At 37.8% G+C, this 13,694-nt stretch overlaps 1 protein-coding gene across 4 annotated transcripts in view; it reads right to left on the bottom strand.

Moving 5' to 3' along the window:
* Positions 1-13,694, bottom strand: part of RanBPM (Ran-binding protein M) — a 64,909-nt gene that overhangs the window by 5,750 nt on the left and 45,465 nt on the right. For all 4 annotated transcript variants that reach the window (XM_019053523.2, XM_019053522.2, XM_072301217.1 and 1 more), the window contains exons 2-8: positions 9,458-9,622; positions 7,143-7,333; positions 5,313-5,497; positions 4,473-4,585; positions 2,538-2,829; positions 1,991-2,217; positions 1,070-1,242 (exon numbers count right to left, since the gene is read on the bottom strand). In XM_019053523.2, coding sequence (XP_018909068.1) covers positions 1,070-1,242; positions 1,991-2,217; positions 2,538-2,829; positions 4,473-4,585; positions 5,313-5,497; positions 7,143-7,333; positions 9,458-9,622 — 1,346 coding nt within the window. The remainder of the gene's footprint in view (positions 1-1,069; positions 1,243-1,990; positions 2,218-2,537; positions 2,830-4,472; positions 4,586-5,312; positions 5,498-7,142; positions 7,334-9,457; positions 9,623-13,694) is intronic.

Genomic DNA, 13,694 nt, shown 5'->3' with positions numbered 1-13,694 from the left:
AAACACCCTGCTGCGTTCTTTTAAAATGCAAACTGAGATCAAGAGTTCAAGAAGTTGCGGAATGCAAGTTGTCTCTAAAGATCCGTTATTGAGGCTTCATATCACAACTTCTAATTTGACTAGAGACAGTCTAATTTATGTCATTTTTTAAAGTGGTGGTAAAATAATTTTTAGAGTTATTCGGTAATATTACCTGAATTTTCCATCGTTCATTTTCAAAAAAAGATGAGGTCGAAACTCATGGGAGAAAGAACTCCGCACAGAGCATGGGGTCAGCTGCTCTTGATGAAAGTCGATGAAACTTTAATAGATTGATATAAAGTTCATAATTAAGGGAAAGCCAAAAAATTAGCTCATTTTTGCAAGTAGAAACCGAGATATTCGCAAATGAATCCAGACTATTTTCTATCATGCCGGAAGAATTCCGAGTCCCCTTTTCTCTCGTTGTTCGGCGTTCTCGATCAGACCTCACGTCACTTAAGTGAAGATAGGTGCTTATGCGCTCGGCCGGTGCAAATGCCGTACTCCCTCCCTCTCCCCGCATCTGTCAATTCAGTTTCAGCAACAACATTTCAGATTAAACCGGCCGGCGGCGCCGGCACGGGAGAGGTGCGAGAAGCTGGCAACTCCATATCGCACAGCCTGAACGGAGCGTCCTAATGAAAGGAGTGAGTGTAAACAATGCGACATCGTAGTTACCTGGTGGGGAGAGGGGGTTTCCTGGCCGCAATGCTCAAGCAAGGTAAGGCGACACGCAAAATTTACCTCCGCTGCACAGAAAATAGTCCGGGTTCAATCGCGAATATCTCAGCTTCTACTCGGAAAAATGAGCTAATTTTTTGGCTTTCCCTCAATTATGAACTTTACATAAATCTATTAAAGTTTCATCCAGAGCCGCTGACCCCATGCTCTGTGCGGGGTTCTTTAGGAAGATATAAAAAAAGGATCATTACACTGGAAAATTTCCTCTTGGCTGAGGCTTTGCTTTTGTTGCAGACAATGAATTACAAGATTGGATATTTTTTGCACTTCTGTTAGAGGTGTTATTTTAATAAGACATTGATCTTACCTGCAACATTTTCTTATTGGTTTCGTTTCTTCCTTGTTCTTGCCTTAGCTGAAGACTCATATTATATAGTTCTCGGCCAAATTCTAGCATTCGCTCAATTGCTGGCTTGCTTCCACCGCACAGTTGTTTTTTACAACTATTCACACCGTTTCCTGCATTTGGTGTGTCTACTTCTGCACATTCCAAAATAAAAATAGAAACTTTAGAGTGCTGTCGTTCGACAATTTTTTAAAATTAAGATTCTTTCGGGAACTTTTTGAGGCAATTAAAGTAAATACAAACTGGTATCTTTTGAGGACTTCCGAACAAGTTGGTCTCATTGGTCGTAACTAGTGATGCTTCAAACAGTGGAACAAAATAGGAAAATTTTACTTGAATGAGTTTTTCCCCTTTACGATGAGCACAAGCACTGAAGGCTATGACATTACATCAATTCCTCTGTCTCTCATCTGTATGATGAACCAGAATCCAAAAGTTAAATTTAGTCATAGATACAGGACACACTCTTGAATAACGCTGCTTGTTGGCGCTGTATGTTTTAAACATCTAGTTAATAAAGAAATGATTTCATAAAGAATTACATTCATAATTTATAACCCAAATTTTAATTTATGAATAACATGATTAGTGGTTCTTGAATTTACGTACATACATAAAAGCCGCTTTCATAGCGCTCTTTGGCGCTCTGCGACACCTAGCCGCCAAAGTCCCCTATCTTCCCAAAGCCCTTCAGAGACTCGACACTCCCTCATTTCTTCTAAAACCCCCTGCCGCCACCCTTTCACTGGGCATCCCCTTTGTCTCCTCCTAGGAGGAGTAAAGTCTTGGTAAATAAAACATTAAGATTCGACACATAAATCTTAAAAACTAAATGGGTCGTAAAAATTCATGCAAAAAACACGTAAATTTCATCAAATTTACCCATCATATCTGAAGCTTGCTCATCACTATTTCCATTTTCGTGAACTGTGTCTCCATTTTGATAGCCGTTGGCATGCCCATTCGAACTGTTCTTTTCGATAGGAGGAGGGATGATCATGTCCACGTCTTCTACCTTCTTTCCTCCACCTCCACCATCCATCATTTGATCACCGTTCATCATACTTTTGTTGACTGCATTCATTTCTTCTACTGAATCACAGTGGTTTCTAAAAACATAACCCATTGAAAAGTAAATAGAAAGTTTCAGGCCATTTAGGTAAAAAAAAAAAAAAAAAAAAAAAAAAAAATTAAAAATTTTTTAAGTAGCATATTTCTTTTGGAGAATGAATTTAAAAAATGGGTGCCACTGACCCATTACTCAAAGTCACTGATTTTTACAAATTTTGGCCAAAATTAATTGATAAGTCAATGAGTTAACGGCGTAAGACCTAATTTTATATTTTAAATTGGTTCCAATGCTTAGTTTGTGTTTGCACATCCACCGTAAGTACTCGGACCAAATGACTGATGATATAGAAAAAAGTACCTGTTGTTTGAGTTGCCGTTGAGGGCTTTGGTTGACTGGATAACTGATGTGGGAATTGGAGGCGAAGTTATGCGTGGAGGTGTTGAATTTGGTGAGTGGTAGTTAGATCCGCTTTTGGTGCAACGAGGAAGTGAACACACCTCTGAGTCTGAGCCGTTGACCATCTCGACAAACTGACGGCACTTGAGTAAAAACATTAGATTTCTATTACTTTCTAATAGGCCTGGATACAGCCTACTCGTAGTTTCGATTGCTTCACCCATTCTACCGGCTAAAACTAGCTTCAGAATTTCTGAAAAACACAGAGCGCTATCATCAAAAACAGAATACACGAATCCATTACTCACGAATGAATTTAAAAACATCATCAGGGAAAGGAGGGTCATTTGTTTCACGGAAAACCATTAGCGCTACGCCCTTACAATCAAACCAAATCTCAAACTGGTTCAGTAACGAAGAATTGTAATTTTAGTTAATTGAATTATCAACACCTGAAGAAAAAGGTTCACATTTGTCTGTTTTATGCAGAAACATTATCTCTAAAAATTTTACATTTTCAGTTTTACAAGTGTAAAATTGTCGGTGTGAAAAGTCAAGGAACTTTGATCATTTTTGTCTGGTAAAATCTGGAAAAGTCATTGAAATTTGAATTTTACTGAGTGTTAACACTCTGTGTTGTCTTATGGTTACTTTTTCTGAACGAAACCATCTTGATATCTCAAAAAATACGGGTAGGCTACCTTTTCTTTAGCATCACGTAATTTCGAGATTGCTCTTTGTGCAATAAGTTTCCATATTTTTCAATATCCAGTCTCTATCATAAAATTCCTTGACTTTTCCTTGATTTCCCTGACTTGGTAAAATCCCCTGACAATTCCCCGCTTTCCAAGTTTTCCATACCTGAAGACACCCCGAACAATAGCTATTGGAGTTCTTAGAGCTGGCAGAAATGAGTTGTTGTCATGTTGATCAATTGAGATATACAAGGCAACACAGTTTCAACTCAGAAAACCTGCAGTTCTGATGAAACCGACCGGTTTACACAAGAGCAACCTTATCGGAGTGTTCAGGTGTTTCGAAACAAGTAGTACTGATAGCTTACCCAGAAGGTTTCGTTTGAGCACCCATACAATAAAGAGATATCTTAATACTTTTACTCCCTGTTTACCTAGAATAAGCTTCTTTCAGTCTAAAAGAAGTTATATTTGTCTCTTCATTGCCTGTTTTAGATATTTTTTCTCTTATCAAGTGATTAAAGAGAGGTTCAAGTGATACTTAATGGAGTTGTGGGGGCGGAGATATCAGAATTTTTGCTGGAGTGCATTATAAGAGGGAAGTAGGGTACAGCCTTGCATTAAGTATCAATTCATCTTCGAAAACCTTTAAAATTTTAGGAAAAGATAAATGTTTGGGGCTGCATGCTACTGATAAGACAGATGTAAATGGAGGAGTGCCCTCTACCTGGCAGTGAGTGATACAGAGAGAAGTTCCAACTTTTCATCACACAGAGGAATGAGAGAGTGAAAATAAGTCTGTTATACTCATTTTTCCTCACACAAAGTAACGTATTTTATCTATTCTGTTTCAGCATTTCTACAAGCATTTTATTTTTCATTGGAGAACTATTGCACAAATTTGTCTAATAATTTTGGTGTCTATTGTCACAAGTGTAAGGAAAAATCCCTGGCCACTTTAGGCAAATTCATGCGATGGTTTTCCTATGAAGAAATAAAATTCCAGTGAAAAATACTGAAACAATGCAATTGAGATTTATTTTGAAAGGGCCAGACTTCTTGATCTTCATGCATGCGACACCACTGAATACGAGTTTACGTTGTAAATGCAATTTTGGTCACGAAAAATCATCTGATTTTAATCATGTAAAATCATCAAAACACTTGTATTGGAATACTTCCATGAACAAATGGGACATACTTTGTCTATTTTTTATGGATGTAATCTCTTCTTCGAACGGTTGTCCAGAGCCTCGAGCAAAAGCTTCCGCTGTTGCACAGTAACCATGATGAACCAGGTACGTTGATACCATTCTGAAATAGAAAGTAATTCAAGTTTACAATAATGAAGTTGAAGAAATACAGGATGAGATAAGATCAGGGAGTATAAGCAAACGGTCGTCGAACTATAGTAAATTGTTGCCCAAGTGGAGATCAGTGTGCTTGCGATTTTATAAAAACAACTCTTCATGGACGGCAATTTTGAGGGGTTCGATGTTTTGAATGTTTTAGCTGATATTTTGCTGCCTTGTGCGTAGAGTTTTTTAGCTCTTTAGTTACCCCCTTGCAATTTCGCCCTTTCTGTAGATGCCTTTCGACAATTTAGTAAATAGATCTAACTTTTTTCAGAAATTCAACTCACTGACCGCCTGCCTGTGTTACTTAAGCATATTCTGGTTAACAAAAAAATCGTGCATAAATAGGCTATTACTGATTTGAAGATCAAGGTAAAAATTCCTGAGAAATTTTCTAATCCGATTTTGGAAATGGTTATTTAATTAATAATTTCCTAGATAAAGGAAGGATCAATCTGAAAAAGCTCAAAATCAGGCACACAAAGTCTGCTAATAGATTATGTCCTTGACAATTCAACAGAGCATTAAGCATGAAGGGCTGAAATCAAATGTTTTGCTCAACTAATACTGTAATTTTCCTGAAGATCACATGAGGCCAAAGATCATTTTAAATCATCATGAGCCATTAGCCTCTTACATTGTTTTCTGTTTGTTCTTCAATTTTTTTAATGGATGAAAGTACTCACTTTTGTAGGACTGTCTGCCAGGTACCATAAGTGTCAGGCACAGGATAATTATAAATAGTTTGTCTAACTCGAGTTTGTAGCTGTTTGATCATATCTTCTATGTCAAATACAAAAGGAGACTGGCCAAAATTTGCATCGACGACTTCTCCAGGTGTTTGTAATCCAACTGTTGGATATAAGTTAGGCTGAAATAATCAAGAGAAAAAATTCAGGTGTTATTGAAATACAAAAGATAAAAATCAGATTGAGATCAATTACACTAGTTAAACCCAGAATCTAGAGCTATAATGAAGAGACAATGAAAGGGACAATGGTACCCATATTTTTAATTATTTTCTTTAAAGGGGACAGTGACCTTAAAAACAAGTTTGGCGAAATCGATTAAAAAAAGTGTGCAACGAACGATGCCGAAATCCTTTTACGAATACCTACATTTGTTAAGCCGCTATCGCGAAAAAACAGCTGAGCGCGTGATGTCATGAGTTCCGTCTTGCATTTCGCAGTCCGCACTCTGCATTCTGTCTCCGGTGTCAAGTGGCCAACGCGTTTTCACGGCAAGTTATTAGTTCGCTTCGATCTCGATCATTCCTGGCCAACTCTTCTTTCTTTGGTTAGGCGTTTACTTAATGAATGATTTACCACCTCAGTGTGAACTGCAGTCGTACCAGGAGCGCATGACGTCATTAGTCAGACTTTCGATCTTTCATAACTCTGCAAATTTTGCCAATTTTTCATTTGGGACAGAGCCATTTTGCTTCTTATACCTACCCACTTCAATTATAATGGTATCTCATTTTCGATTTTAGGGTTGCCGTCCCCTTTAAAGTGATGAATGAGTTGAGCTGCCAGTAATTTTTGCTGATTTTTTTTTGGACTCAAAATGGTGAAGAAAATCAATTTTGAAGTCACCAAAATCTGTACTCGTTCGCTGAACATTCGCTGATTGGCTGAGGCCCAGCCAAAGGCATGGGCTAGTTACATCATCTCGACTTTCAGCTCCTGGTTGGTCAGATTTCAATAAGCTTTTTCTCCCTTTCGAGTGTTTTTTTAAACTTCCTCATGGACTCTTTTGTTTTTCAAGAAATTTAGCCTTGACAACAACTGTGAGACACTCCGCAGAAACATCATGCCACTCTCCCATTGATGCAGCAGTTCCCACCTATGGTCCTCGCATTTTTTTTACGTGCTTCGAGAGAAAAATTTAGAACAGCTAATGTTCTTTCTCACGAAACACTCCCTGGAAATGTTATTCTATCATATTTCCTCCGTTAATTGTTCAATTTTTGGATTTTATGACACTTCTCAAAAAATCTGCAAGCATCACATCATGCTGTAGTGAATCAGGTATTTGTGCATAAGATCTAACCAAAACACCTTAAAGAACGCCTGAAGTAGGCAACAAGAGGATATTGCAGATAACTTTGCCTTTTTATTTGCGGTTTGTACTCTGAGCATACTTTTAGTAAACATTGGCAGATCCAGCAAATTGGCAACATTGTTTTTTCTCCACTTAAATCTATGGAAATTTGTCGATTCTTGGAGGGGCCAGGTGCTCAGAGACAAGAGCTTGGTGACGAGAATCGATTATTGAACATAGGTTTAAATGGAGGAAATCCAGTGTTGCCAAACTGCTGGATCCGCTTCTGTTAGTACGGCTTCGCCAAAATGTTTTGTATAAGACAAGTTTCCTGAAAATATTTCAGAAGTTTTTAAAAAAAGAAAAAAAAAGAGAAAAAGTAGGTAACACCTTGAAAATTGGGGGGGGGGGGGAGAGGAGTTTTCAAAATGAGAAAGTTAAGAACCATCTTCATCATCGGACTAAATACTTACAGGTAGATCAGTAAATGCTACACCTAAATTGTGGCCATTTTTAGTATAAAAACAGGTATTGTCTACGAGATTGACACCACAGCCAATTACATCTCCTGTTGTGAAAGTTGGACCGTAAGGTTGACCTGTTCCTGATGAGCAAAATGAGTGTCCGTCATCGCCATGGTAACCATATGAGTGTTTATCCCATCCTAAAAAAAATAAAAATTGATGAGTAAATTGAAAAGATCATCACCATTCACAGAGGAGAACAATGGACAGACAAGGGGAATGGAAAACTCATCAACTCCATACCACTACACCTTCATTGGACAAAATATGAAAACAGATGAAAAAATTCGTGAATGGAGAGAACGCAAATCGAAAATTTATAGTTGCATAGGCACAGCCTAATGATATATGAACTATTCCCAATATTCTACTATGAAAATCTTGGACTTCCTTTTGATTTCCACTTGTATTCATAATGTGAAAGACCTACGTTGCGAACATTTGCACTGACGGCTGTTTGAACCAGAGACTCAGGGACATTCATTATTTTTAAGATGCTGTTAAAATGTTTCCGCCAACTAAGTGCCGTAAAATTAGAGGGAAATTGACATCAGTTTTACAAGATCTCCTGTCTCGAGCGACTAAAATTATATCCACCCTTGAACTCTATGTTCTAGCTTCACCGAACGTTAAAACATAGAATGCACTTAAAAACGGGTAGGTAGGTACTGCCCTAATTTCTGAATTGCATCCATGCTCCTGGCAAAACTTGATGCCTCGATCAAAAACTTTTATAGCTCCTAGATATTAGGCTTGCCTGCCGCGTGGCTCCTAAAATTTTGGGGTGGAGTTAGAGCACTGCCAGAACTATGGACTCGTGCCAAAATTAATATAAACTCCTTTCCTACAACTTGCTCAGTGCATTCTAGAATGTTAAGCTTTTTTTTTTGCATGTGCAGACTGTCTGATACTACCGCCAACTGAGAAAACAGGCAAGGGTTGTCCCATTTTGAAGCATCATTTCACTGGAGATCACCACACCATCTCCGATGTTTACTTCAGGAATAAATATAGATTCTCTATTTTTTTTTTTTTTTTTATCTGCTGTGGCTTTATTTGTTTGACGTCTTTAATTATTGATTCAATTCCAAGAAGCTTGTTGCAGTATGGAGAATAAGAGCAATTTACTGTGTTTCTTAACTGATAAAAAGAAAAGCTCTTGGATTAAGATGAAGCCAATGCTCTCGATTTGAAGAGATTTAAAGTTGCGTGTTGTGATGCACACAAGCTTATATTAGAAAGCTCTTAAAAAAGTAAACAACTTGGTGCAAGTGATCGTCGGTTTACAGGGATTTCCACTAGTGCTTTTGTTTCAGTTGATGTCTTCCCCTCTCTCCCTGTCCTGTCACATTACTTAAATTAGTCTTGAATTTCCTGACGCTTGGCAAAAAGAACTGAGAACGGAACTTCCTGAATTCACTACATAAGAAACAGAGCTGTTTGACTGATATTTTTGGAAAATATGCCTCAGTAATAGAAATAATGTCTTTGGTGTGGTGAGAAATGGATGGTTGGATTTTTTCTCTTTCCTTTTCTTTCGAGGAGGACTTAATGGGATACTATTCCAATACAGAGGCTAAACTCAAAAAGTATACATTCAAGATGCAACATTTCAACGTTTCTGCTTATGCTGAACATTTATGGACGGACAACGAATTGACCTCACACCTCGAAATTATATCCGATTTTCCTTCATCATTTTATTGTTATTTTGAATATCGACGGTGGAACTACCAAACCACGTATCTCGGTTTGCGACGTCGCAGACTTCCTGTCATACTTTATTTTTTAAATGAAAAACTACTTAACATCCAGTCTTGAAAATTTCTGTGATTTTTCCTCTTTGTGCGGAGAAAATTCTATGAAAATTTCAAGGAATGATATTGATTTGGTCTACTTCAAAAAAATAAAATGCGAGCGTAGATTTTTAAACACCGCAAACGAGATACGTGGTTTGGTAGTTTCACCGTCGATATGAAACATTTAGTATGGAAGGCAACTATGAAACATTATCATTGGGATTTTGTTCCACTGTCTAGCCATTAAAAAGCGATTCAGAGATTCGGTTTCTCGTTTCCCACTCAAAAGAATGAAACTGGTGCATTTTTTTTTTCCCCCCATTTCTACATCAGATCTTTGAAGTTGAGCTTACCTCAGTGCCTTTTTGTTTTAATAGGCTAGTAAAAAATATTTTCGATGAGTTAATGACTGCCGCACTGCAGAAAACTTCACTCGCTTAGAGATACTATGAAAAAATAAATTACCTGGGAGTCTATTCATATTAACACCTTGAGCCGACAATCCGATTCCCATGTAGCCATCACGGCCTTTGCTCACAATTTTAACTTCAAAATAGTACAGTCCACAAGCGGCAGGAATAGGGTGCGTGGCGCGGACGCTAGCTGCATCTTTGTGGTTTTTGCCATGTCCTGTAACAAACAATAATGAACATTAAAATGTTGTACGAGAGAGTGACACACAGAAAACAGCCCTTAAAATCGATGAAATTCAACAATAATAATAATTATTAAAAACAATATTTAACATTCGGAAAGAGTTTAGCAGAGAGGAACCAACAATTTCGACTAATGCCAGAAAAGACACAGCTGTCATTAATGTCCCTCTTAATATAAATGCTTTTGCACCATGACTTTTGCATGCAAGTGAAGATCCAAAAATTTTGTCAATTGACTCGGCAGATTGTCAATAATTCTCTCTTTTATTGATTTTCCGAGGTTTTAGACATCTTTTTCAGGAAGAGACGATCTAGAAATTCGGATATAAATATTTCATTGACTGCTACGTAGTTTCATGATATTTTTGAAGATTCTTACCGCTAAAATGAACACTTGTATCAAAATTAATCGGTACTTATCAGCATATACAGAGTTCGAAATTATGAGTTTAAAAATTCACGTCGAACATGTCCAACGATAAAATTATAAAAAAATTGCTATTTCTACAAAGAATTTAGTGCATGTTGCGGGAATCCTGCAGAATTTTTCAAGTCTTTAAAAATGTACACACTGCCAAGGAATTTGTAAAATTCCTTGATTTGATTAGTTGCCGGTAACATATACAAAACTACATATCGACGGTGTAGGTCCGCAACCACGAGTCTCGGTTTCCGACGTGGCAGACTTCCTGTCATACTTCATTCATACGATGGAAAACTACTCAAAAGCCATTCCTAAGAACTGCCGCGATTTTCCTTCCCTGAACAAAGAAAATTCTCAAAAGAAAACTTCACCAAATGTTACGGCTTTGCTCTCCTTTAAAAAACAAAATAAGAACGGAGATTTCTAAACACCGCAAACGAGATATGTGGTTGCGGACTTACACCGTCGATATAGAAGGTTGCCACAGAATTTAGAAAATAAAATTCCCTGACACATTTTGGCAAAATTCTCTGACAATTGAAGATGTGACGGATGGTTAAAAAGGCATAATTGAAAATAGTTTTTAGACAAAATTTGTTGTTCGAAACCTCAAACCGATTCTAGAAAGCAAATGAAGGTGATTCAACGAATTTTCCCTGAAATTTTCGTCATTTCCTCTGACATTTGCCCTGACAGTTTGCCCTGACTTTTTAAAATTCCCTGACATTTCTCGGTTTTCCCTAGCTGAGGCAACTCTGAATATTTGGCTCTCATCTGAAAAGGGGTTGGGCCGCACTGAAAAAAAATTCTCGGCGTTTTTACCAAGGTCCAGTAAAATTACCGAGAAAGTTCAATAATTGTACCGAGATTTCTCGGTAAAATTACCAATTCCATAAATGGTAATTTTACCGAGAAAAAACTGGGATCAAATAGAACCCTGAATTCTTGGTAATATTACTCTTTCCTTAGTAAATACACAGAGATTTTTTTTTTCAGTGCGCTGTGTGGCCAGGAGGCGCCCCCCTCTCGTTTCTCGTCGGAAAAGGAATGTTGAGCTACGAATTGATGTCCTGTGATCGAATTTTTTCCAGATGACCTAGTCATGACCTACCTTTCACTGCAGGTGACTCTAGCTTCAAACATGGCTAATTTATACGCAGCAGCTTGCATAATTAAGAGCACCGAGACCGGGGGCGGGGGGGGGGAGTTCGTCGTTTCCGGTTGACGTCATTTTAAGTGACGTCACGAAGGGGGCCGAAGAGGGGGGGGGGGGGGTTGTTAATCGGCTAGATTGTTCATGTTGCCCAACGAATGTTGCAGTGGCGAAAGATAAATTTGGGAGCACTATAGGGCGCCCCTCCTGGAAGTTTCGCGGCCGAGGCCTCGAAGAACGAAGGAGGTTAAAATGAATTACATTTTGCAATTAGGAACCACTACATATCTCCGGCTCTTCAATGAAAGCACCTTTCTGCATAGGGAAACCGATGGCATATATCGACGGTGAAACTACCAAACCACGTATCTCGTTTGCGGTGTTTAAAAATCTACGCTCACATTTTATTTTTTTGAAGTAGACCAAATCAATATCATTCCTTGAAATTTTCACGGAATTTTCTCCGCACAAAGAGAAAAAATCACAGAAATTTTCAAGACTGGATGTTAAGTAGTTTTTCATTTAAAAAATAAAGTATGACAGGAAGTCTGCGACGTCACAAACCGAGATACGTGGTTTGGTAGTTTCACCGTCGATATGTTGTTTCTAAGATGAGCCAGAGATAGTGGTTTCTTATTGCAAAAAGTAATCCGGGTAGAAATCGACCAGGTTCATCTTCCGATGTAACTCGAACAAAAAATGATTAGTTGCGCAGTTACAGAACTTACAGTAATGGTGATGATTACGGCACCCTATTTCTCCAGCACTGTGATTGAAAGAGTGATTAAAACCCTAAGAAAATACTAAATCATTTTTTTTACAAAATCGCTACGATCTACTTTCAAAATTATTATCTATAAACATTTTTCTGTAGACTTTACTGTTTTTCGAAACGGAGAGTTTCATATAATCGTGATGATAAAATCACGTTGAATTCTGTTCTTACAATTTTGTCAGGAAAGAATGAGCTGGTTCTTTAATGACAATAGTTGGGGAAAAAATGCTCACTTCTTTTAGAATTTTTATTTTGTTATTTTTGACGATTCGATTCAAAATTATTTTTTTTAAAAATATTTGATGTCCACTACTAATATGGATGCGCCGGTCGTTTTAGGTATTACATAAAAAAACAGTAGGAATAGTGAAAATCATAAATAAAAAAAGGATAAAAATTAATAACAGTCGTAACGAGAGACAAAAGAGATAAATAGAAAATTTAAGACGATCAAATTGCAGCAATTGACGCCTGTTTCTTATCGTCATAATTTTTCACACGAAGCCTGAGCATAACTATCAAGTATAAGATTGCCAAATTCGCTCTAAAATTGTATAATACCTCAGTAAAATGACGGAGCCGAATAATTTAAACAAATCAAAACAGTCCGACAGTCTTGCGGCCGCCGAGTTCGCAACGCAAATCCGAGCGCGTGCTGTCTGCTTGCTGCGGAATTAGCGATGTCTGTGAATTAAATTACGAACGGTGAACGATTTGAGGAACGACGAAAAAATTAGGCCAACGAGTGTTTTGATGTTTATTGTGAAGCTTCGATGAGCAGGGCGCAGAGATATTTTAAAATCAGTTCCAATTTTTTTTCTCTTTCGCAACTATTATGGTTGTAAAAAGCACGGCATCCTTTCAAAAAGAGCCGAGCGAGATGACAAAGAAACGACAAAAAAAAACTCAGAACAAATAACAATGAAACAAGATCTGAATGTAAAAAATGTCCAGAATAGTTCGAATTCTTCGTCGTAGGGGCAGAAATAAGATTGCAGGGTTGCCATAATTTCTCCATCTTCAAATTTCCTGACTTTCCCAGACTACTTTTGCTTTTTCCTGACTCCAAAAGTTTCGGATTCCCTGACTTTCCCTGACATTCGAGTAAAAGTTCTGACTAATTCCCCCTTAAAATTACACTCACTTCTGCTAAACGTAGCTCGAAAAATTCCCTGACTTTTCCCGGTCACCGCCAATTCCCTGACCTTCCCGGTTTTCCAGACCATCGGCAAGCCTGGATTGAAAAAAAAAAAAATTTAATCGGAGACATATGTTTTCTACCGGAATTGAAGATTTCATTACCTTTATAAGGTTTTTGAAACGGAATAATCCTGTATATTCCCTGAATTTTTCAGAAACTTGCCACGCATATATTGAATTCGAAGAGCACTAAATGGAAAATAGAAAGATAGAGTCCACGCCAAATAGGTAAGTTTACGCACTTTACGACTGCGACAGAAGATCCGCCATCTTGTTTCTTGCATTTTATTTACATGTAAAAGTGACGTTAGACCATCTTCTATCGCACTCTGGAAATGCGTAAACTGGGTGTTTGGCGGGGACCACAGAAGAAAATATAACAAGGAAATACAAGGAAACAACTAAAATTGGGCGAAAATAGCCCAAAAAGGTCGTATATACGGCGTAGAATATGTAGAAACAGCTGAGAGTGGCCGGAAAGAATTGAAAATAGT

Source organism: Bemisia tabaci, chromosome 6, assembly GCF_918797505.1.
Source record: "Bemisia tabaci chromosome 6, PGI_BMITA_v3".
Taxonomy (NCBI): domain Eukaryota; kingdom Metazoa; phylum Arthropoda; class Insecta; order Hemiptera; family Aleyrodidae; genus Bemisia; species Bemisia tabaci.
This window is presented reverse-complemented; position numbering and strand designations above follow the sequence as displayed.